Raw genomic sequence first — 25,108 nt, 5'->3', positions numbered from 1 at the left:
TGCGTAAATAATACGTTTACTGAAGATGGTGGCCCCATGAATGGGTTCAAGGGCAGAGGGTACAGTGATCTCATTCAAATATCTACAGTTTATACAGCTACTGTGTCTTATCCTTCTTGGCAAAGAAGAAAAAACCTGCACCTACCGGGGAAGGAGGCGGGTGGATGATGATCCAAGGACTCTTGGATATATTTCTCCGTTGCCTTCCTCTCGGGCCAAGACAAGTCTGCTAGAAGGCAACAGGGCACTGGGAAGGAGGTCAATGGTGCAGTAACAAGGCCTGTGGGGTGGAATGGAAAGTGCTTTAGTCTTACTGAAGACCTCCTGAAGGTCTTGATATTCCTGGAGAATAGAGAAGAGATCCAGTGGAGAAGAGACTACAGGAGCTGTTGCAGGGGTTCCTGAGGGTAGAGCTGAGGTTAGACAGTTTGTGAGGGAGAATAAACTCAACCTGTAATCCTTCGTAGCCATAGATAACTGAGTATTAGAGGTGTTTCAGGGGAGGATAAGGTAAAGAATGAGTGTTCCCAATTGTTTCCAGATGTGACTATGCACACAGGTTTGGTTTGTGGAGTGGTTACTGCAAAAACCTGATTATTGAGTGTAGGGGTGAGTATGGGTGGGTCAAGTGGAACGAACAGCAGTTTTAACTGTTTGGCCAGCTCTGTGTCGATTAGGTTCTGCTCCGACCCAGAGTCGACGAGGGCATGAAGGCAATGAATATTATGATTAAAAGTACGTGTCATTGGTAATACCAAACAGGGCTTGGAGTTAGTCAGGGATCCGCCCACCCAGATCCCTGAAATTAACAGCAGGTGGAATCATTTGGTCGAACCGGTCAGTTCGTGAGGAAATGATTGGATGCTCCTTAATAAACACTTAATAAAAAGCGCCTTTCTCTCTCTTCCAGATAGAGCCAGTAAGTGACCAATCTGCATGGGTTCAGGGGGAGGTTTAGAGGATGACAAAGTGGTAGCTGAAGTGGAAGTGAAGTGGAAGTGGAATAGCAGACATGGAAATTAGAAATGAGCTTTTTGGCCTCTCTCTCAGCTTTATGTCGATTCTGAGGGAGAGAGAGAGACCAGGTCCTCAAAGGATGTGTACTTCCTCTGAACAGTTTAATAGGAAAACCCTGGCACCGGCCCAGTTCCCCGGAAAAGAAGGGGGAAGGGTCCCGGGAACTAGAGATTAGATGCAAAGCGGGGATGGAGCTATGCTGGGGAAAGGTAAATACTGAATTTGTAGTATGGGAATCTGGGGGAGGCTAGCCAGGTAAGCGTCCAAGAGGTGTGAGATCGAGTGAGGTTCCAACCTTTTGTTTCCAGGAATCCAAAAATGATGGTAGGTAGCAGGGCAGGCAGGTGGGAGCTGTAAGTAGTTTAATTTCCACAAGGCAGGTTGCAGAGGTTTACAGTGGGTTTTACCTGGGAGAACAGTGTCCAGGTAAGTAAGGTGTCGAGTCGTGGCAGAGTAACTGAAGGCTCAAGGAGATCAAGTTAAGCACAGCGCGTACACATAAAGATCTAAAACAATAAGGTCTGGTTACCACCATGAGCTGACGAACTGGCGAAGAAATGATGGCAATGCTGGTCCTTACAAAGAGCCTCGCTGATCGCCGTTAATGGAAATCAGGTGAGTAGAAACAGGTGAGACGGCAAGGCTCCGCCCAGAAGGCACAAGCAGGTAGTATAAAAACACCAGACGCTCACCTGGATCATGACAGAGTCTTTACCTTACAATATAAAGTGCCTTGAGGAGGCTGTTGTTGTGATTAGGAGCTATATACACTGGACTGAAGAGGAAAAGAAGTTACCCCTGGTCACTCTTAATGAAGAGTCGCTGTGTGCCTGGTGTGACATCATTCAACTCGTGGTTAGGCCGAAGCCCCCTGGGCTCATTCTTCTGTCACCAGTATTTTAATGAACAACACCAAAATATTCCACATCCACCATCCTTTTCTCAACCAACTTGCTGTAATCTTACCGAAACATAAAGAACAATCAGTGACATCAACAATGTATGTGTATGAAATTCTAATGCAGGTATAGCCTGCAAGCCGGGGCTGCCACAAACGATTGTTTTGATAGTCGACTAATCAGATCATCCATTGGACGTAACACGTCCAGCTTATTGCTAAACTCTTGACGGTCTCACACTTCTGTTTAATCAGTTTTCTGTTTGACGTTTATTCAGCTGTGTGAAAACTATGGCCCTTTCTCAATTCTAAGTACGCGAGCCCGTGCTCGCGTTCTAGGCGAGACCAGACTTGCAGAGAGCGCACGGGCGGAGCGAGAACACATCTGGGAATTTTTCACATTCTCAGCTTGATGCGTACTTTGAACTGGAGCAGTACTTGGTCTCCGACTGATGACGTATCACGAGAACGCACAAGTACGCATATTGAGACAGGGCCTATAACTTTAATCTCAGCCAAACCGATTTACTCAGGAACAAATAAAATACTGAAAAAAGCCAAACAATAACATTTTAAAGTTATCTAAGTGACTTATATATGTTTAACCTGAGTGGCGAAAGACCACTGAAAACAATGTGCCGGGAGTCCGGTGTTCTCACCGGCTCTAGTGAGCCTTGAACCCTCTAGTTATCGAGCTGGTGGGTAACACCGGAGAACTTTTGCAAATATGTGATGTCTTGATAAACCGAGCAGATATTTGAGGTTTACACAGCTACATTCTTGCCTGACAATATCTTAAAAGTTTATTTTGTGACCCAGAAAGAATAATAAGAGTAACATTAAAACTAAGTAGCTGCCACCATTGTTAGAAACTGCAATTGGCTGGGCCGCGCTATGAATTCTGGGATAGGTTGGCCACGAAGGATTCACCTGACCCATCCTTCAAATCTGGGGAAATGAAGGACGCATTTGGAGGAGTTTTTGAATTTGGAGAGCCTTCCTTGCGTCACTGTAACGTAATTGGCCTACAAATGCGGTTCCTGAATTTGGACACAGCTCCGATACCAGACACTGCTTCTTCTTCTTCTTCGGGGTTTAACGGCAGCTGGCATCCTTGTACATGCAGTGCTGCCATCTGCTGTTTCAGTCCGTTATTACACTCTTAAATCCTACTACTTATTCCTGCGTCTTTTGTGATCTTACAAAGCTTCAAACGACGGATCGACTATTAAAACCATCAACGAATCATGACTAGTCGACAAATCGTGGCAGCCCTACTTCAAGCTCAACTGCTAACCGTTTTTGCTGTCCTGTCTCTGTTTCTTCTCTCAGACAACATAGATGAGGCAGAACGTCAGTGGAAGGTGGAGTTTCACCGCTGGTCTTCCTACATGATGCACTGGAAGAGTCAGTTTGACCACTACAGCAAGCAGGAGCGCTGCACTGACCTCTGAACGTCTCGGCGAGGAGACGACGGAGAGAAGAGCGGCGAGCGAGCCGTGGCTGTTTTCCTCCATAGTTCCTGAGTGAAGGCTGACATCTTTTTGTGGTTCTTTTGGTTCACAGCATACACAAGCAGAGGCACTGTTGTCATTTATTTATATTATTTATAATATTTATTGTTTTGTTTTTTTATCTGTGTGTCTGTGGAACTTAAGGGCTGTGGAGTAAAACTTGTCATTGGAGGAGTAAAGATGCGTCATTACCTCGAATGTGTGTGCGTAACTATGTGTGCGTCTCAGAAACCGCCCAGTTTGACTCAGATAACTTAACTGACCCGTCACACTGCTCCACTACGGATTTACTGTAACCTCACTCGTCTTTTTTTGCTTTCTGGGGATTTCTTCTTTCCAACATATCAGTTGTATTTTTGGTCTCATCACTGTTTCGTTTCTCTTTTATTTATTTAGTTATTTTTATTAATACTGTTACAACCACTACTCCCATTACCTGTACTGGTCTTGCTTTGTTTGAGTGTTTCTCCTGTGGTAAGCCATATACTATTTTGCATTTATCTAACTGTTGCTGTGTGTGAAAATATCCGATTCCTCACATTTTACTCGATGTTAAAACTGCTGTATTCTAGTTTGATGTGAGATGTAGATAGTATATTACGTTCAGACCAACTGACTGGTGCCTAACTCGCATTATATTACAAGTTCGCTCAGTTTCACAGTTGAATGGAAACAGAAACGAGTCCCGTTGATGTTGATGGGTCCTCTTGAGCATCGCCTGTCTGTTGAAGCGCGTCGGTGCTCAATTCTTCTAAATGTTCGGCCTTCCTGTGAGGGTCAATTCTTCTGCACAACTGCACTGAGTTGTGCATGTGTGCGTGGCCACCCAGTGTCCTTCACAGGGATCCCGTGTGCCACTCATGTGTGAGCTCGATCTTTCTTTTCCTCCTTTTTTCTGTCACTCATTCTGTTTGTCTTCCACCACAACAACCCTTCATCCAGTCCCTCTCTCCATCTTCCCTTTTACTGTCCTCTCCACTCTAGTCGTCATCTTCATCTCTAATAAACCTCCACCCACCCTCATTTCTTTCTTACTCTTCCTTTATCCATTATTCCCGCCTCTCCCTTCCTGTTTCTCACTTTTATGTTAGGCCTTTTCCATTCCTCGTTTGTTTCCTTTCGCTCCCTCCTTTTAGTTATTCCTTATTCATCATCTGCCGTATCGGTCCCTCCTTTCTTGTCGGCTCTGTTACATCACTCCCCCCATCCTCCCGTGCGTTCTGCTCCCTCTCCCATCCCCCTTCCTTGGTGCTCCTGCTTTGTTGTTAGTCTAATGGAGGTAGAGTAATTCACTCAGCTGCAGGATAATGTGACAGAGTACTGGCTCAGCCTCTGGCCTGCTAGCCAACAGGACCTGCTGAATGCAGAGGTGGAGAAGTGATGGGAAAATGACAGAGAAATGCACTCCTATGTCACAAATACAGATATGCACTGATCATTTGAAAACTCAGATGTGCATTTTGTTACATCCATTACATACAGTTCGATCCTGTGATTTGGTTGTAAACACTCGTGTGTAGCAGCATTCACCTGCATTTGAAAGAAAATCAAGAAACTTTAACTTTTAACCGTTAACTTGATGCTCACAATTTTCCCGTTTCCGGGTGCTTAGGTGACCCAAGCCGCCTCTTACTCTTACTTAATGACGATAATCTTATATTTGCATATCTTATGCACAAAGAAGTCGGAGCCTGCATCGTTCCCTGTGTTGTGAGCATGTTATACTGAAGAATCAAGACAGTTTAGTCAGATTACAACCTTGTTTGAGTAGGATCCAGACACCGTTTGATCCCCTTATCTTTGTTAAGATATGTTGCCTCATGAGTAGGGATGCAACGATACCAATTTTTTCAAACCGATACGATACCGATACTTGGATCTGAGTACTTGCCGATACAGAGTACAAAAAACGATACTTCTACCACACACACACACACAAATACAATTAATTGGAAGACAGGTTGTATTATATTCCCTGCCGATAAAAAATAAAATCTCAATAAAAATGACCACAAAAAAATTTAAAGTGAAAAATAAGCACTTCTGTTAAATTATTGCAGAGTGTCCACATTGTAATTTTACAAAATATCACTGAACTATTGGCACTGTCTCGAGCTTTCAGAATAATAAATAAACACTTCTGTTTGGAATAAAATAAATACAAATTAGGTTTGAGAATAAAATAAACTTTTAAATTATTGCAGAGTGTCCATATTGTAAACAAACAAACAAAATAATTATTATTAAATAAATAATAAAATATAAAAAATTATAAAATAAATAATAAATGAAATAATAATTGGCCCCCTAGTGGCCAATCTAAAAACTACAACAGAAATGACAAGCCACCCTCTGATTAATGAAATAAGTTGGTATCAGTTCATGGTATCGGTTAACTCTTACGAGTATGAGTACACACACATTTTACAGTATCGGCCCCGATATCGGTATCGGTGCATCCCTACTCATGAGTTATCATTGTGTCTGCAGAGCATTAGTTTAGCAGTAAATGATTCACTTTACATCCAGTTGTCTTGTTTACACAAGACCTGTGATACGAGCTCGTTCAGCTGGCAGGTTGTTATTCATCCATATTTTCTGCACATTAAATAACTTGTGAATATCTATTAAAGTAATATTTGCATTCAAATCTATTATATTCTACATTAAAAGTATAATCGTGCAAGACTTTGGGGCAACTCTGCCTGAGTTATGAGTCACTACCACCCATATCACTGTGTATGTATGTGTGTGTTATCACTGTACTTCTGTCAGCCTTTCTTACATTTCCATTTGAGTATTGTGAGGGAGCTGAAGCGACGCTCTGATTAGCTGTTGGCCGCCCCAGCACAGTGTCCCCGTTGGCATGTAAAGCTCCTGTTTGTGGCTCAGTCGTGTAGTCTAGCTTTAAAAAGAACTAAATATGACAAAAAAAAGTATTGTACATGTGTAAAATACCAGTAAAGAGTGCATGTTTGAAAGGCCATGTGACTGACACCTCCTCCCTCCAGCTCCTCTCGGACAGAGAGATCCTGCTTAAGCCACTTCTATCGAGTCCTTGTGCATGTCCAGAAGCCCATCATCTGCAGTATATCCTACCAAACTCTGACTGTTATATTCTGTGAAATTTGTACTTTCAACAAGCCTATTATCCAGTATCTCATGTAAGGTACGTTTGATGTTAGCAATAACAGAAATGCATCAGTAAAGGAATATATTTGATATTTAACGCAGTGAAAATAAAACGTGATAAAACGGCAACGATGAGGGACAGAGTCATTTTAAAAGCAATATTTATTCAAAGTATGAACTTAATATGAGTGCCGATGACTATTTTCTTGTATAAACTGTTTGTTTGACTCCTTTTCAGTCCTCTGCCTCGTCGTTGTTTGTTTCAGTCACTAGTACTGTAAGTGTTGAAGGCTTCTGTAGCTTCCCAGTATGTCTCTGTGTATGACGAACGCTGACTTTATTAAGCTATAGCAACAGAAATAAAGGGAGCCTGCTGTCGATCTCAAGTTTTTTATTGAATCTCAGCACGTACCGACAGACACACAAGTTTTAGTCTCGGTCTGGACTATAAGAAGTGTCCCGTGTGAAGATTTTTAGTCTGCAGCACTGAAACAGACACACAACTACCAAACATTTCAGTCGTTTGATTATCTCTCAACTTTTAATAGTTTAGGTCAGGGGTGGGCAATTCCAGGCCTCGAGGGCTGGTGTCCTGCAGGTTTTAGATCTCACTTTGGGTCAACACACCTGAATCACATGATTAGTTCGTTACCAGGCCTCTGGAGAACTTCAGGACATGTTGAGGAGCTAATTTAGCCATTTAAATCAGCTGTGTTGGTTCAAGGACACATCTAAAACCTGCAGGGACACCGGCCCTCAAGGCCTGGAGTTGCCCACCCCTGGTTTAGGTTTGTTTATTTGTTTGTTTATTTATAAGGAACCCCATTAGCTTCCACAACAGTGGTTGCTAGTCTTCCTGGGGCCCAAACCATCAAATACCACCAAATAAAATGTTACACAATGAGTTGTTAGCAAAATGTCCACATAATTTGGCTCTTACATCCACAATAAGGTTTTACAATTCTGAAAATGTAAATATTAAAAATTATAAAAAAAAAAAACACTCAAACAAAATATACAATTTCCATACAATTGACATTACCCTCTTACAATTTTTACAAATAGATTAAAAACTGCTTAAATAGGCTTTTAGGTGATTTTTAAAATTATGAATAGAAGCCAATTCTCTAATTGCATAAGGCAACTTATTCCACTGAAAAGATGCTCTAAATATAACAGAGTTTTTCAAAAAGTTACTTTTAACTCGAGGAGTTACTAAATTGTGGTTAGTTGAGAATCGTGTAGCATGATTATGTATTTCATCTGGATACTGTAACTGAGCATAAAAAAAGTGTGGTGTGTTTACCAGTATTGCTTTCTTTAAAAATACAAGTAAGCCATAGTATAATTTAGCTTGTGCAGAAAGCCAAGAAAGTTTATCGTGCATTTTTTTTTACAATATCTGTATAATATGAACAGCTTAACACTAATCTGGCCGCCCTATTTTGGACTAACTGAAGTCTGTTCAGATCTGTCTTATTAGCTGCTGACCAAATGATTGAGCAGTACTCTAGATGAGATAATACTAGTGCATTAATGACATCTTTCATAATTGAAGAAGTAACATAAAAAGAGCATTTCCTAGCTATAGCTATGCCCTGTCCCATTTTCTTAATAACAGAGTTGATGTGCTGAGACCATGAAAGGTGGTGGTTTATGGTAACACCAAGTAATTTAATCTGGGTGACCTGTTCTAATACGATTTTAGGTGATGCAAAACACTGAGCCAGCCTTGCTGCTCCAACAGTATTTGAATATCTGTTGCCTAGAAATGAGAATAAAATCCATCAGTTATTGTGACAATAAAGACATCAGTCTTGAAGTCATTCACACAAAGTTAATAATGAATGTGTGAATGCAAATACATGGTTTCAAATGATTGGCGATGTGTGTGCAAACGTTTCACAGCTACTCTGTCATCTGCTGAAATATATGAACATATAGTTTAATACTGACCGCTCAGCGTCTCCCTAATGAAAACCAGCCTCACTCTGAACCTTGTGAGTAGTTGAGCCACCAGGTTTATCATAGAGCAGCACAGGATAAGGTAAACATTTCTGTGATGCTGTTTTCAAACAATAATCCGTTAAACAAGAAATTAGTTTTGAATTATCACTTTAAACCGTGTGGGACTGAACCAAATGAGAACTAATAAAGTTTAAAACTGGCACACACAAAATAATGACACTAACAAAAACGTCAAAGCTTTCTGGAGCGGAAATATGGAAAATGGAGTTCCACTGGGCACAATCAGGACGTGGATTAACTGCCTCGGTGGGTCTGCTGGATTAAAAGTGACAGTTTGTAAACATGAGATGCTGTGAAATTGTGACAAAAACACAGGAGTCGACTTTTCTAAATAATAAAGTACATTCATCCAGATAAGACCGAAATAACAAATGTGTTTGATTGAGTTTGTGATGAACAGCAGAATTTTTCTACACATCCTGAATTATTCATTCACTCACGCATTTAAAGCGAACAGGAATGTTCAGGGAAATCTGATGCAGCAAATCTTAGAGAGCACTGAAAACAATCCAGTAATTTTCTTTCGGTTCTTTGATGTCGGCAGCACCAGCAGAGGGCAGCAAACCCGGCGTCTTACTTTCTTAAACCAAAATAATTCACATAAATCAGCCTCAAATATGAGGAAACTTACCTTCTGCTGTTTTTTCAAGGTTCCATGTGATCAAATACTACGCTGTAGTATAGCAGGATAGTATAATAGCAGCTCATATGTAACGGAGGGAAAAAAAAGACTGAATAAGAAAAACAATATTTACAAATATGACCTAAATGGTAAATTTAGGTCATATTCAGATAGATTAACAGTAGTTTTAGTTGTCGATAAGCCACTAAAACTACTGTTTTCTATCTGATTAATAGCTGCTTTGGGAGACACCATCTGGAGGAGGAGCAAAAGGAGGAAAAACATATGTTGTTATTGTTCCTCATCTGTTCGCTGCTGATATCATAAAGTGTGCTTCATACAAGTTCTGGCACAGAGGCAGCAGGTGATGCGGATGCAGCGATATGGATGCTCTACCGGTCTATCGTGGTGAACAAAGAGCTGAGCGTAAAAGCGAAACTCTATATTTACCAGTCGATGTATATCCCTGCTCTCAAAGCTGGATCATGTCTACACACATGAAATGCATTCGAACAGTCATTTACTCAATTTAACATATTCATCAGACTTATACTTTGATTATATCTTTGATTAAGAATAAAGATGATCTACTATTATTAGCAAAGAGCTCCTCTCACAACAATTTTACCATTTCCAGGGCGCGAGGCAGCCCATCAGGTGAGGCCATGCACTGTGAGTTTATCCCAAAGTTCTACTGTAATGTCATAAAGCGTCTTAAAAACATTCAGCTGTGACAACCTCAACCGTGATTGGTCAGTGTGCCACTGTGTGCTGCCACACACTGAAAACACGGGCTTATTAGCCAATGAGATACAATAATCACTTACTGTCCTAATCCTCAGATTCAATTCAATTTAATTTTTACAGCACCAAATAACAACAGCAGTCCATTCAATGTGCTTCCTATTGTGAGGCCAACAATGATCCAGAGACAACACCAACAACCTCTTTTGAGCAAACACTTGGAGAAAAGCAAAACTCGATTGTAACATGAAGAATCATCTGGCAGAACCAGGCTGAGGGAGGGGAACAAAACAAAAAACAGAGGATCAACAGGGGGTCCACGACCCTCTTAGGGACACTCCCATAGGGCTTAAAGTCTGGGACTCTCCACCAATTGCTCGTAGAGCTAAAGAAGCTTTTTGGATGAGAGGTGAAACGTCTTCAAAAACCTCAAAGAAGTCCAGACACTTTTATTTCCAAGCTCCTTAGACCACCATGACCTGGATGGCTGAAAGCAGGCATCTGGTTAGATATTATATTTGCAAGATTTTTAGGGTCCAGTACAAAAACCTCAGTTTGACCTGAATTTAGAAGCACAAAATTAGAGCCCATCCAGGTTTAGACATTAATGCAGTTTAAATAACTGCTATGTGGTATGGCGCTTTCACATTAATGAACATGTATGCCATGCCTTCATATTGCCTGAGGGAAATGTGTATACTGTAAACAGAACTGGAACGCTGTGGAGTGTGTTTCCATTAACAAACTGGTCTCCATCAGGTAGATATGATTTAAACCACTGCAGCAACCAACCTTTAATTTGTAGGTATGGCCTAATCTCTGTAATAAAATACTAAGTCAACAGTGCTGAGGACTAGCACAGAGATGAGTCCACTGTCAGAGCCCATAATAAAATGGCCTATTATTCACCTTCCTGCAAAACACAGGATCCACGTTTAGTTTTCACACAGATGAAGCTATTCTTACGATTCAATGGAATTAATCAAGGCTTACCAAAATGTTAGCAGTAACTGATTGTGGTGCTTAGCACTGTCCCATCACAGCAAGAAGGTCCTGAGACGTTTCTCCCACTGAAAACATCCAGATGAACAGAATCAGTGTTTGTAGATTTGCTTACCTGAATGATTGAACGTGCATCAAGAGGGTCCAGAGTACAAACCCATTAGCTGACTGGGCCTTCTATGGAGTTTGCATGTTCTCCCCCATCTTGCGAGGGTTTTCTCTGGAGCACTCTGGCTTCCTCCTACAGTCCAAAGACATGAATGGAGATTAGGTTACCTTGCAGTTCTAAATTGGTCCTAGGTGTGGATGTGAATACTTGTGTGTCTCTGTGTTACTGTGATGGCCAAAGCCATGGCCAACCTCTAAAAGTCAGTAACTCTTATGTATTCGTCATTTTTGATTTAAATAACACACTTTAGTTTGCAGTAAGTGTATTGATTGGTTTGGATATATTTGCTCTATTTGTAAGCACATTTAGTTTATCTATGTATTGATACCAATTCATTTCTTATTCTTGGGTTTGTCTAATCTTCGTTTCCTTCACCTGTAATGAGCCCTGGGAGCTGCCAGACAGAAGGTGGCAGCCAGGGTTTAAAGCAGTTAGGGGGCTGATTGGATCGCACCACCACTTCCTGCTGAAGGGGGAGAATGTGTATTTTCTTTAGTTAAATAAAGCTTTTGTATTTAATTAAATATTTGAGTTTAGGGTTTAGTGGTTTATAATTTCTTGTTTGGTTTTTAGTTTATTAACAAACTGGACTTTACTGCATTGTTTTTGTGGTTTATGATTTTGCTTTGTTTAGTTACCCCCATGTTGTGTCATAGTGGTCTGATCAGCTGTTATATACACCCCTGTGTGTCGTTTTCTGCTTAGGTCAGTTATGTTTTTTTTGGGGGGGGGGGGGGGGGGGGGTTGTTTTGTCAAGTTCACAGTTCTTTGCCTGAGTTTAGTTTTGATTCTTTTACCTTTTTTATAAGATGGGCGTTCATAAAGTCAGCAAAGAGGCACAGAAAAGAAGATCAGACACCAGCGAGGGAGGATAAGAAGGACAGGCGCAACAACATTGTCATCCCCTATGTAGCCGGTGTATCAGAGAAACTCAGGAGAGTTTTCTCCAAGCATGACATCCCGGTGTACTTCAGACCCAGCAACACACTCAGACAAAAACTGGTTCACCCCAAAGACAAAACGCCAAAACACAAACTTAACAATGTGGTGTTTGCTGTACAGTGCAGCGAGGAATGCCCAGACCTCTACATTGGAGAGACCAAACAGCCACCTCACAATCGCATGGCACAACACAGAAGAGCCACCTCCACAGGACAAGACTCAGCAGTCCATCTGCATCTAAAGGTCAAAGGTCACTCTTTCGAGGATGCCAATGTTCACATTTTGGACAGAGAGGACAGATGGTTTGAAAGAGGAGTGAAGGAAGCATCTATGTCCACTGTGAGCGACCATCTTTGAACAGAGGCGGTGGTTTACGACACCAACTCTCTGCCATCTATAATCCAGTTTTTAGATCCCTCCCCAGACGCCTTAACGCCCACTCACATCCTGGTGATAAGGTGGGGCCAGGTTACACAAAGAGCTCACCCGAAACTCTGGCTGATTGGGACCCACACCCAGTTCCACACCTTGGCTCATGTAATTAGAGGATCATTGGGGGGAAACTCCCACTAGGTTTATATCTGGGACTCTCCACCATTTGACCTTAGAACTGAAGAAGCTTCTTGGATGAAGGTGAAACGTCTTCAAGCAACTTAAAGAAGTCCAGACACTTTTCTTTGCAAGCTCCTTAGATTCTACAAAGATATTTTAGAAGGAGAAATAAGAAACAGAGTGGTTTTAACGCCCACTCACAGCGCCAGCTGTAGCTTGTCTCCTCCTCCCACCTTTGGCTGCGTGCACACTTATTTTGAAGGCATCGACAGGAAGTAAACCCCTAATTCCAAAGTGGACCTCTGCAGGAAAGTTTCTCAAGGGATTCCTTTGTTCGTGGGTTTGGACCGGGAGAAAGTGGATGTATGGCATGAAATAAACCAGAAGTTAATAACGTGAGCTGAGTGAGAGCAGAGTGGGGAGGAGGAAGCTGTGGACACAACGAGGAGTTCTCGGTGAAAAGGCAGAAAGTTGCTAATGGAAAGAGAGGGAAGGGGAAAGATGACGAGGAGGAGCCGAGGACGGAGCTGAGCTATGTGGCAAATCTCCGAAGAACTTCTCCGTCCGTGAAAGCAGCAGAGCCGCCTTTATTTCGAAAAAGCGGTGAGTTAGAATCGCAGTGGGCCTGACACGGTGAAGTGGTCTGATGTTTCCGCCAAACTTTGAATCCACGCGGGGGAAAAGTTTCAGAGGAAGGGCCGAAGCTTCAAGCTAGGCTGTGGAAGTTCCTCCAGTTAACCCTGAGGACATTCAGAGTCGGGCCCTGCTCCGGGAGGTTTCTGTAATTCAGCTGTGCCTCACGATACTGCTGTTTATTTAATCTGTTTTATTTATTTATTTAAACAAACTTCTTCCCACATGTGACAGGTTGTCTTGTTTTCCGGTGGCTGCACAGTGTGAGTGTTTCGGTGCTCATCAGAAAACGTCCTGTTTCTTTTTCTTACGTTTTCCTTTTTTTAAAAAGTCCCGACTTTTGAATATTTAACTGCTCATACCGGTCATACGATTAGCTCGATTCACGTTTATTTTAAACTTGTTTCTGTTCATAACACCGTAGATCTGAAATCAAACAATCAATGTGTGATTGAGTTCAAATGGTTTAAAAAAGTATTTCACTAATAATGTAGGATTCCCGGCAGAGGATCCAAAGTAAATGGACAAATGAACGTGATTTTAATTAGTTTTTCTTTAATCTTCTGCAGTCAAATACTGCTTAAGGAATAGCACTCATAGATAGTACCAAACACTGCATTTTCCTGTTGTTTATTCCATAACACAGTGAAGAGGTGACAGGAAGGAGAGAGCGAATGTTAGAAGACGCCCAGCAAAGCCTCAGGCTGCTGCACTGAGCCTTGTAGCTGTGTTTGCTCAGTCTGTGAGCTACACCAATGTGCTCCCAACATTCTGGTGCATGTTCATTTTCGCCTCCTCTGTCCACTTACAATAATTTTTTCCAGAGCTGGGCACGTTCTGGCGTTCCCTAGGCTTCCCATCCTCCAGTGTAACCAGTGGGTCCCACCTCGTCATAAAGCTTCTGTACTTCCTGTCATGAAGTTGTCTGTTGATTGCAGACTGTTCAATTCAATTTTATTTATATAGCGCCAAATCACAACAAAAGTCGCCTCAAGGCGCTTCATAGATACAGAGAAAAGCCCAACAATCATATGACCCCCTATGAGCAGCACTTTGGCGACAGTGGGAAGGAAAAACTCCCTTTTAACAGGAAGAAACCTCCAGCAGAACCAGGCTCAGGGAGGGGCGGGGCCATCTGCTGCGACCGGTTGGGGTGAGAGAAGGAAGACAGGATAAAGACATGCTGTGGAAGAGAGACAGAGGTTAATAACAGATATGATTCAATACAGAGAGGTCTATTAACACATAGTGAGTGAGAAAGGTGACTGGAAAGGAAAAACTCAATGCATCATGGGAATCCCCCGGCAGCCTACATCTATTGCAGCATAACTAAGGGAGGATTCAGGGTCACCTGGTCCAGCCCTAACTATATGCTTTAGCAAAAAGGAAAGTTTGAAGCCTAATCTTAAAAGTAGAGATAGTGTCTGTCTCCTGAATCCAAATTATAGGTTAATGTGTTGATGATAGGCCTTCCTCAGTGCCTCATTGTGCAGCCTATGATCTAACAATCAGATGATCTATGAAGAAGCACTTGGTGACAGTAAGAAGGAAAAACTGCATTTTAACAGGAAGACACCTCTGGCAGGACGAGGCTCAGGAAGGGGAGGGGCCATCTGGTTGTGGTTGGACATGTGATTGGCTGGTTGGGTCAGAAAGAGACGCCACAAAAGGCAAACTATGGTAGAGTTTTATAATTGTGACTACATGCAATCTTCACTGGGATAAAACAATCTTTATCCCAGTGAAGATGAATATTTCATTCATCAGGATGTGATTGAAGCAGTCTGATGTAAAGCTGCGAGCATTTTTCACCCAGTGCTTCCCTGCTTCCAGATGGAGGGAGAGAAGGAACGACTGAGACAACACCGGGATGAGAAGGAGAGCAACGAAGCAGATGATTACGGCAAGTGTGACGACGACAAAGACAAGGTCGAGGAAGACGATGAAGACTTGGTGGGGGCAGCGCTGGTCTGGCAGGAACGCTACGGCGAGGACAATCTAGGTCTTCCCATCATGCACTGGGAGGCCCTGAGCCTGCGTATTGCCGAGCTTGAGAAGCAGGAAGAAGAGAAGAAGGAGAAGAGGTTAAAGGTCAGAGATGTTGTTCTGTCTTGCTGAAAGATGTTTGTGTACACACTGACTCTGACGATTCACTCTGATCAGACTGTTCAGTAATGTTTACCGATGTTAAAATGGTTTTAACATGTGGTTGCTGTGCTTGTCAGACTGGCCTTTCTCTGGAGCAAGGAGGAGCCCCAGTCAGCTGGAAAGAGGAGCGAGGGAAGAGAACGGAGAGCTGGGAGGACGGAGACGACGCCTGCAATAGTCACGTGCTCGCACTGACCTCTCGGTACGGGCGCGCCTCTTATTTCTTACTGGATGTCTGTTAACGCACCGTGTTTGTCCATCATTATGTCATTTGTGTTGATCGTGTGTGTCTCAGTGTGTGGTCATTGCAGTCTGCTCGCATCTGTTGCAAGGTCCAGTTTACACACAGTCAAAATCTTTTAGGTGGAGATTCTGATGCAGTATGAGCTGCAACCATGCTTTCCTCATACGGCATGACCGACCTGACAAACATGAAGGAATTTATTAACAACAAAAGTTAAGTTTTCGTTTGGTCACGTTGGAGAGGGAGACTTTACCTCTGAACAGGAAAGTGAGTACAGGGCAGGTTAAAGTGGGGAACTCCCTAAAATGAGCTTTGATGGCTCGTGTGGGGAAACGAAGCACCGCTCACAGTAATTTCTAAAGTGAGCTCCAACAGATTTTCTTAATCTACAGGTTCTGATCAGACCTGCTGCTCTTTGCAGATTTATGCATCTGAATTCACTAGAGGTGGGAATCACCATACAACTCACGATACGATATTATCACAATACTTAACGCACGATACGATATTATTGCAATTTTTAAAAATATTTTGCGATATTCAGATTCTGTACATAAAGGTAAACTTTATCAATATTCATTTTCTCTAATATCAAAGTCTCACACTCAGTCTTTCTCTCATTTCAGTTTTATTGTTGACAAACTGAACGGTTTGTATTACAGTCTAGTCCAACTTAACTGAATCAACCATCTGGTACAATTATAGCTATTCTGAACTATGCAGTTTGTGAAAACTATGCAGCCCCTTCAGCAACTGAAGAATTTGAAAGTAAATTAAAACCAAATATAATTTTACATTAAATAAAAAAGTTTTAAACTTAATTAAAATAAAACATGTCTTAAATTAAAATAAGTAAACTGTCATGTTTATTGCTGCCAAAAAAGTTAAACACATTTGGACAGTGAAGGAATGTCAGGATTCTTGCTCAGAAAAAGGATCAACATGCTCTGAAGTCAGAGCACAAAAACCTTTTTTGTAACAAAATATCGATTTCTGCTGTCCCTGTATCCATACATTATTAGCAAACAAAATATCACCATACTACACAGTATCGATTTTTCCCCCACCCCTAGAATTCAGCCAGATGTGAGCAGATGTTTCATGAGTTGCTCTTCCATCCTCCACACTGTTCATGCTGCCTTTATACTCGATGGCTACTGTGCACCAGTCACACACACGTCCATCACATTACAGCAAACTAACCTGCAGAGGATTTCATGCAGTCTGTAAATGACACCGTTAGTCTGCCTCAGTTTGATTTGCAGCATGAAAAAAATAATGTCACAAACACAACATGTGGTTTAGAATAAAATGGAATAGAATAGCTTCTATTGTCACTACATGTTCAATGAAATTATGGAAATTATTATTTGAAAACATGAGAACAAGCCTTAAATGTGCAGTTTATCAAATCCCACGGAGCAGTCAGCTGTTGGTTGAAACAAGATATTATTTTACCTGTATTTATAAAAAAAAAAAAATGTAACATGTAAAATGTCCATAACAGATTCTATTTTTTAGATTTAGGTTCTGTTGTTTATTAAAGTGATTTCTGTCAGTTTACAAAATAAGCCTTTATATTGCCTTAAAATTATCCCTTAAATAAAGTCAGTAAGCAGTTTTCTGACAAACTTGAACAGTTCACTGGATTTTAAGTGACTCAATTTGACTCTCAGACACAATTGTGTTTGTTTATGTAATTACTGGAAAAAAAAACCTATTGTTTATATTCGCATTCACATATCCTGTCTTTATCTTTCTCATCTCTGAGTGACGTCAGCTTTTTCTGTCGCAGCTCATCAACACAAACTGCACACACAGATTGTGTGTTGATTATTTTTGTTTAGCTGATAGAAATGTTGCATTTGGAATCACCCCACACTTAAAAAAATCTTACTCCTTTTATGTTCGCTCCTCTTTTGTGCTGCTAGCTAGATGCTAAGCTCTGCAACCATTTTTTTGGTGCTGCAGGAAAATAAACCTGACTGTAGCACACGATTGTGCTTCTTTAAGCTGTCTGTATGCGACATCCTCTGGTCATTAATAAGTGAATAGGATTCAGTTTAATAACTGAAACTAACATGTCCTGATTTTCTAATGTTCTGACTTTGCTTTGATGGAAACCTGCCGGGTGACTCTTCACCACCTCGGCTGTGATGTCAGATGTGTTCATGATGGTCCACTAACTGTTGTCTAACCCTCAGCCTGCAGACACGGATGAATCTCCAGCTCTGCTTCATCAACAACAGTGAAAGTGAAGAAGAGGAGGAGGAAGAGGAGAAGAAGAAAGGAGATGTTAGAAAGAAAGAAAGCAGCTCATGGGTAACACTTCATGTACAACACAGCAGAAATCAGTTAATATGTAGTTGCAAAATGTGATGCAGAGCTGAAGAAGTAGCAGCACTGTCGCATCGCCTCATTTCATAAGCGTGCTCAGATTTCCCGTCTGTTTTCTGCTGAAGAGAGGAAGTGTTCAGATTCACAAGGATCCTCAGCCTTCAAGCAAACCAGAGAAACAAAAGTCGAGAGGCTTCAGGAACACTCTGAAGAACCTGCGAGACCGACTGAGGACCGACCACAAGTCTTTGGTGAGTCAAATATTCAAAGGTGGAACAAACTGTGTTTATTTCATATAAGAGAGTTCCAGTTATAGGAATCTGTCCTCTGCTCCCTGCAATGCATGCTGGGAGTGGTTGAGACGCTTTTATCTCTCACCTTTGTTTGTGTGTTTCCGCGTTGTGGCTACAGTTTTGTCCGGCATCATCTCTCTTCGGATGTTTGACCGCCGTGCATTATTGGTGATTAAATCTGCTATGGATAATTTTCTGTCAACGTATTGAGGTTGTTTTTCCAGCGGTTGCTGGAGCGCAGCTCCCGGTATACTTCCGGGTGCTACTTCCCCTCTTGCCGGTCATCTCGTTTTTGATTCGGAGGCCTCATTGGTGGAAGTGCGGGAAGAGAGCCGGGTTTCTTGCGCTGCTTCGTCAGCCTTGGAGAGAAGAAGTGGATCTTTGTGTTTGCCACCTTGGGCAGTCATGTGAAAGCGTGGAAAGCCACGGCTCATCATGGTAGGATTTGCCGTGCAGCTTACCCCAAAGTCGGGACTCCAGGCCCCTCTCCACCTGCCCCCGTGGGCCTCAACACTAAACTGCCAACAAGTCTTAAATGAGTTGTTCTGTGCAGAGAAGCCTGATATTATGTTCATCTCAATCAATCAATCAATCAAAATTTATTTATATAGCACATTTAAAAACAACAGTTTTGATCAAAGTGCTTCACAAATTTAAAAAAAAAATGAATAAATAAATAAAAAATAAAATAAAATAAGACAAATACAACGCAAGACGAGACAAACATAGAAACCAACCAAATGATAATCAAACTATCTTACATCAAAGCCAGAGTAAAAAGATGGGTCTTTAAACGAGATTTAAAAGACTGAACAGTCTCAGAAGAGCGAATGGCAATAGGGAGGTTGTTCCACAATCTAGGAGCTGCAATAGCAAAGGCACGGTCGCCTCTGGTTTTCAACCTAGACTTAGGTTGCATTAAGAGCATCTGGTTAGAAGATCTTAGTGCTTTTACGGGGTTATACAAATGAAGTGAATAAAAGAATTTTAAAATCAATGCGAAATTTCACAGGGAGCCAGTGTAACTTGGCTAAAACTGGAGTCATATGGTCATGCATTCTGGCACCCGATAAAAGACGTGCAGCAGCGTTCTGTACTAATTGCAGCCGGTGAAGAGAGGGGTGGGGGAGGCCTAAATAGAGGGAGTTACAATAGTCCAGTCTAGAGGTAATGAATGCATGAATAAGCTTTTCAAGGTCCTTGGGGGAGAGGAAAGGCTTAACTTTAGAAATTTGACGTAGCTGATAGAAACCGGATTTAACCACAGTAGATACTTGTTTCTCTAATTTGAACGAGCTATCCAGGAGTACCCCAAGGTCTCTTACAACGTTGGAGAGGTAGCTAGCAAGTGGGCCAAGGGTAACAGTTAGTTGGTTCAATGGAATATGGCTGTCAAAGACAATAACCTCAGTTTTACTGTCATTCAATTAGAGAGTTTTGAGATAGCCAGGTTCTCACATCATGAAGACAATTAAACAATGTATGCAATGGATCTGTGACATTCAAACTCAAAGGGAAATAAATTTGAATGTCATCGGCATAACAATGGAAAGAAATATTATATCTTTGGAAAATAGATCCCAAGGGCAACATGTACAGAGAGAATAGCATAGGGCCCAAAACAGACCCCTGGGGCACACCACAGAGAAAAGGAGCCGAGGAGGAGGAATATTGCCCCATAGTGATAGAGAGTGACCTCTCTGAAAGATAAGATTTAAACCATGATAAGGCATCTCTGAGACGTGGCAGCGTCAGTCTCACAGAACCACAGACTGCTCATTTCTCTGTGCACATCGGATCCTAACTTCTTCTTAACTTCATAACTTCTGCTATTAAATTGGCCATCACTTATGGAGTTTCCCTTCACCATTTGGACACAATCGAAGTTGTTTTCATTGACGGTTGGTCTATTTGAATGTGTGTTGCAGCTCAGCGTCTTTTCCCCAAGTCTGCATCAGGAGCAGGAGCTTTATTGATGACTCTATCAATTCTAAGTTGTCTTCTCTTTTTAATTTTACAACTTCTTCTGATGATGTTGAGCTCCACATACCACAATCCACAGTTATGGGCTATTAGCAACGTCTGGGCTGACAAAGCTGACAGGGTTGTGACTGGGAGGGCAGTAGAAATCTGCTGCCATCCTCAGGTCGATGGGTGTCATGCTGGTGGAGCACGTGGGGGCTGCTCTTCCTGGCTTCTGTTAGAATCAGCTGTAGGAGAGTCTGAGCCAGTAGTTTGCACTGATTTTCCACAGGAGGAGGAGGAAGAAATAATTCTGTCTTTTAGAACATCAGAGAGAACAAATCCTGTAAGCATGAAAGTTCTCAACAAAACCAAGAGACTCGGTGACACCAGGTTCTTGCACAAACATCCCAACATCCCACAGAGAAATGCAGCGTGGAGGCTCCAGCAGAGGGTGGGCCCATGGCCACATACAGATATGTGGCACATATGGACTAAAGAGTAGAGGGTCACTGTGTGTTTTGCTAAGGAAACCATCCAACATTTGTGGGTTTTTGGATGACAGCTTTCATTTTATGGCCCCAAGTACAGCCCGGTCAATTTCCCCATATGTTGGGAATCTGGTTAATCAGGAGGAATAAAATGAAAGGAACGGCCCTGTCTTCCTCCTCCCAGCAGATGGCGCCCTCCCTGAGCCTGGGTGTGACGGAGGTTTTTCCCTCCCACTGTCACCAAAGCGCTTGCTCACAGGACGACTTCTTCACCTTACAATGTAAAGTGCATTAAGGCAACTGTTATTGTGATTTGGCACTGTCGTATAAATAAAATATAATTAAATACAGATGTTAAACTTATGATCAAGGGTCAACACTGATTTGCTTGTTGTCAGATTTTGACATGTTGTTTGTCTGTGGGGGGGGGGGGGGGTCGTGAATATGTGCAGTGATATTTTTGTTTTTCTTTGTTTAGCTGTTAATCATGAATTGTTTCATTAAAAGACGTGTAAACGGTCAAACTCTGCTCTCAGACCACAGCGCGGAGTGATCCTGTAATCCAGAGGAGACATTTGGAGCACAGCGATCTGCAGGGTTTCACTATCAAGGAGCTGAATGCTCTCTGTGCGTCTCTCAGCCAGGCTATACAAGGTACTACATAACCTTAGTCACGTCGTTTAAAAATAAAAGCAGTTTTCTTTGAGTGAATTTTAATGTTTTTTTTATCCGTGTTAGATCTGAGCTCAGAGCTGGTGGGTCGCCTGCAGGTCCGAGACCAGCTGAGGACGGAGCAGGACGCCATGCTGCTGGAGGTACAGGATCTAACGTCACTGTGACATCACGTCCACGTGTGAGCAGCTGGGAGGAGTGGTTATGACTTAAACATTATTAGGGCAACTCCACAAAGTTCTCCACGACATCTGAGACTTTCCCTGCTGCTGTTGGTCGGACTGGTCGATCACTGTGAGGTGTTAGTCTCTATAAATACTGGGACTTTTTTAATGTTCTGTGTTTTTAGGTGTGTAAGGGAAACTCTGACCCGCTAAAGACGTCCATAAGGTCAAAACCTCAAAGGTAGAAGCATGAGGGGGAAATATGACATCCAGGTTTGGTTTTGTCTGTTTGTGGAAATGATTGTGATCCACGTGGAAAGGTGAAAGGTTTCACGAGTGTTACTGGAATTCCCGTCTCTCTGGAAAGTGCTCTTAGATCATCCGCCTTCAAGCTGCAAGCACTGAACCCAGATCAGTGTCTGTGCAGGCTAAATGATGAGGAGGGTCATGCACAATTCAAAAAAAGGGGTTGTTTTTATTAAAAACAATAGTTTTAGCACCAGATTCTATTGCATTATGTTTCTGTTATGTTCATTTATTAACTTGAGAATCCTACTTGTACTTTACATCATTTCTCCCACAGATACAGTAGAAACAGTCATTTCTGCATAATAGTGAGATAGTAAGAAGCCTACCAGCAGTCCTGTGTAAAATATCCATCTGGCGAGTGAGACTTAAACTCTTAACTCTGCAGTGAAATAGGGACCAATATGGAAAAGCTCATTAACATCTGTTATTTGCTCTGTTTCGATATAGTCTTATGATCCTGACAAAGTCTTATTTTTATTCGTGCTTTTCTGTCTACACTTTTTAATTGATGTTGGTAAATAAATGAAATGTGCTCTTTTGTACAACAAAATGATATCTTTAGTATTAATCCGAATTTTGACACTTTTTAACTTGTTGAATTGACTAACCTGTAAATTGTAATTTACTATTTTTTGTTTGTTTTTGGTCACAGTGAAAGTATTTCATCTCATTCCTGATGAGCTGCTGATATCAAGTTTAAAAACAGCAAACTTTTTAAAAGTTGAATGTAAATATGAACAGTACACGTTTATTTGTAAACCATCAGTGTCTTACAATATACCAGGTGTTGAAATGGAGATCACTGTTATTGAAATGTTCTCTTGGAGTGCAATGCCATCTTTAAAAAAAATCATTTATTTATTTAAAGTTTAAACAAAGCACATCAAAACCTGAAAAAATTAAAACTAATTAGAATAATTGTTACCACGGTCAGCAACACAAGCGTTTGTTTCATTCTGAGTTTTTGAGATGCTTTAAGTGGAAAAGGAGGTCCACTCCCCGCTGCCCCTCCAGTCTACTGTGATGCTTTTCACAGTCAGTATCCATTCTGCTGATTTGTACTGAGATTATGTGGATTAAAGCCTGTCGTTTCCTCAGCAGGACAGATGGTAAATGTTGAAGACGTTAACACTTTTTTTTGAAGTCACAGTATCCCAACAAGATTAGAATCTAGTTTCAATCTTCTGGTTGATGTTATCGACCAATATTAGCTATTTTTATATAGCTATGTGCTATCAGTGTGGGCATTTATAATGGCCAAGAAATAAAATTAGTAATTATAAAATAAAGTTGGTCTCCTCAGTTTCCAAACCTGTGCACAGAATCAATTTCTCCGCTGTGGACAAGACCAAAGACGAAGGATCAACAACTGGGATGGTGACAACTGTAGGTTGTTTATAAAGCACTTTTCACAGGCAGTCACAAAGAGCTCTACACAAAAGGCTGAACTAATCGAGAACATTAGGTGCCAAAATGGACAATACGAATGATTAAATAAAACACAAAAATTAACAGTTAGTTTAAAAAGTTTTAGTTTTAAAATTAAACAAATTCTTAACACAAAGCTTGTTTTCAATTCAATTTTATTTATATAGCGCCAAATCACAACAAATGTTGCCTCAAGGCGCTTCATAGATACAGAGAAAAACCCAACAATCATATGACCCCCTATGAGCAGCACTTTGGTGACAGCAGGAAGGAAAAACTCCCTTTTAACAGGAAGAAACCTCCGGCAGAACCAGGCTCAGGAAGGGGCAGAGGTTTCTTCCTGTATAGTAAAGATCTGAATTGATTTTCTACATTTTTTTTTTAATTTATTATCATTATCATCATTTAAACGTTGCTTCCCACCAGCACAGGTGTAGAGGAGCCGGGAACAGAGTACGGACGATGGTGTAAGCTGCACGGGTTTCCACGCTTTCAGATGGTGGTAAACACAAGTGGGCATGGAGATCAATGCAGCCCTGACAAGTCTGACTGAAAGGAGCCCAGGAATGAAGCTCCCAAAGATCAACTTCTCTCTGAAGTGGGCAAAGCAGCACAAGGAAACTGTCTCTCTTCCTCTGATGAGGCCTGAAAGAATACGAAATGACCATCAGCCGCCCTGGGTCTGCTGCTCAGTGCAAGATGTTGCCTCATGGGGTGATCATGATCACGAGAAAGGTGGTGGATCAGCCCAAAACTACACAGGAGGAGTTTAATGATCTAAAGCAGTCGGCGCCATGGTCACCAAGAACTGGCAACACACTAAGCTGTAATGGATTGAAATGTTGCCGTGCCTACAAGCTCCCTCTCTTCGAGAAGGCACATCTAATCAGAATCAGAATACTTTATTGATCCCTGGGAGGAATTATTTGTCGTTACAGTGCTCCATTATAAACCAACATTAACAGAGACAGACAATATGCTAACTAGCACAATATATACATAAAAGTCACGTATTAATAAATAGCTGAAAAAGAACATGTGCAAGAAGGGTGCAGCTGTTGCAGTAAACAGTGTGTTAAGTGGATGCGTTGTACAGGGAGATGGCCACAGGCAGGAACGTGCTCCTGTGACTGACCAGCATGTCATGGAGTGGGTGGGAGGTGTTATCCAACATTGTCTTTATCTTGGGCAGCATCCGCCTCTCCGACACCACCTTGAGGGAGTCCAGCTCCATCCCCACAACATTACTGGCCTTATGCATCAGTTTATCGAGTCTGTTGGCATCTGCGACCCTCAGCCTGCTCCCCCAGCATGCACCAGCATAGAGGATCGCACTGGCCACAACAGACTCGTAGAAAATCCTGAGCATTTTCTGGCAGATGTTGAAGAACCTCAGTCGCCTCAAAAAATAGAGACGACTCTGGCCCTTCCTGTAAAGTGCTGTGGTGTTTGCAGTCCAGTTTATTGTCAATGTGTACTCCAAGGTATTTATAGTCCTCCACAGTGTCAACACTGACCCCCTGAAACAGGGGTCAAGTGTTTCCTGGTCTTCCTGAAGTCCACGATCAATTCCTTGTTCTTTGCCACATTGAGCTGCAGATGATTCTGCTCACACCACGTGACAAAGGGCCGTGTTAAGTTTGCAGCTAAACGTCGACAATCGCCAAAAGTTTTGAGAATGTGAAAAACAATATTGGAGTCAAAATTTGCTGCTTCAGTGTTTTTACATCTTTTTTTCCCGGTTGTTTCTGTGATATATTGAAGTATAATTACAAGCACTTCATAGGTTTCTAAGGTTTTTCTTGAC

At 41.8% G+C, this 25,108-nt stretch overlaps 2 protein-coding genes across 2 annotated transcripts in view; both read left to right on the top strand.

Annotated features, from left to right (window-relative positions):
• ache (acetylcholinesterase (Yt blood group)) overlaps window positions 1-6,942 on the top strand; it is a 35,851-nt gene extending 28,909 nt beyond the window's left edge. The window contains exon 9 of the mRNA XM_087837859.1: window positions 3,248-6,942. Within this exon, the coding sequence (XP_087693985.1) occupies window positions 3,248-3,369 (122 nt within the window). The 3' untranslated portion in view covers window positions 3,370-6,942. The remainder of the gene's footprint in view (window positions 1-3,247) is intronic.
• Window positions 6,943-12,816: 5,874 nt separating this feature from the next.
• LOC102786954 (schwannomin-interacting protein 1) lies at window positions 12,817-23,162 on the top strand. The gene is made up of 7 exons (XM_087837858.1): window positions 12,817-13,223; window positions 15,087-15,344; window positions 15,479-15,603; window positions 17,850-17,967; window positions 18,108-18,233; window positions 21,265-21,382; window positions 21,467-23,162. Exons 2-7 carry the CDS (start codon window positions 15,087-15,089, stop codon window positions 21,565-21,567), a joined length of 846 nt encoding a protein of 281 aa, XP_087693984.1. The 5' UTR covers window positions 12,817-13,223; the 3' UTR covers window positions 21,568-23,162.
• Window positions 23,163-25,108: the final 1,946 nt, after the last annotated feature.

This window comes from Neolamprologus brichardi, chromosome 3, assembly GCF_056152115.1.
Source record: "Neolamprologus brichardi isolate AB-2024 chromosome 3, ASM5615211v1, whole genome shotgun sequence".
NCBI lineage: Eukaryota > Metazoa > Chordata > Actinopteri > Cichliformes > Cichlidae > Neolamprologus > Neolamprologus brichardi.
Note: the sequence above shows the minus strand (reverse complement) of the source record. Positions and strands in the feature narration are given on the sequence as shown.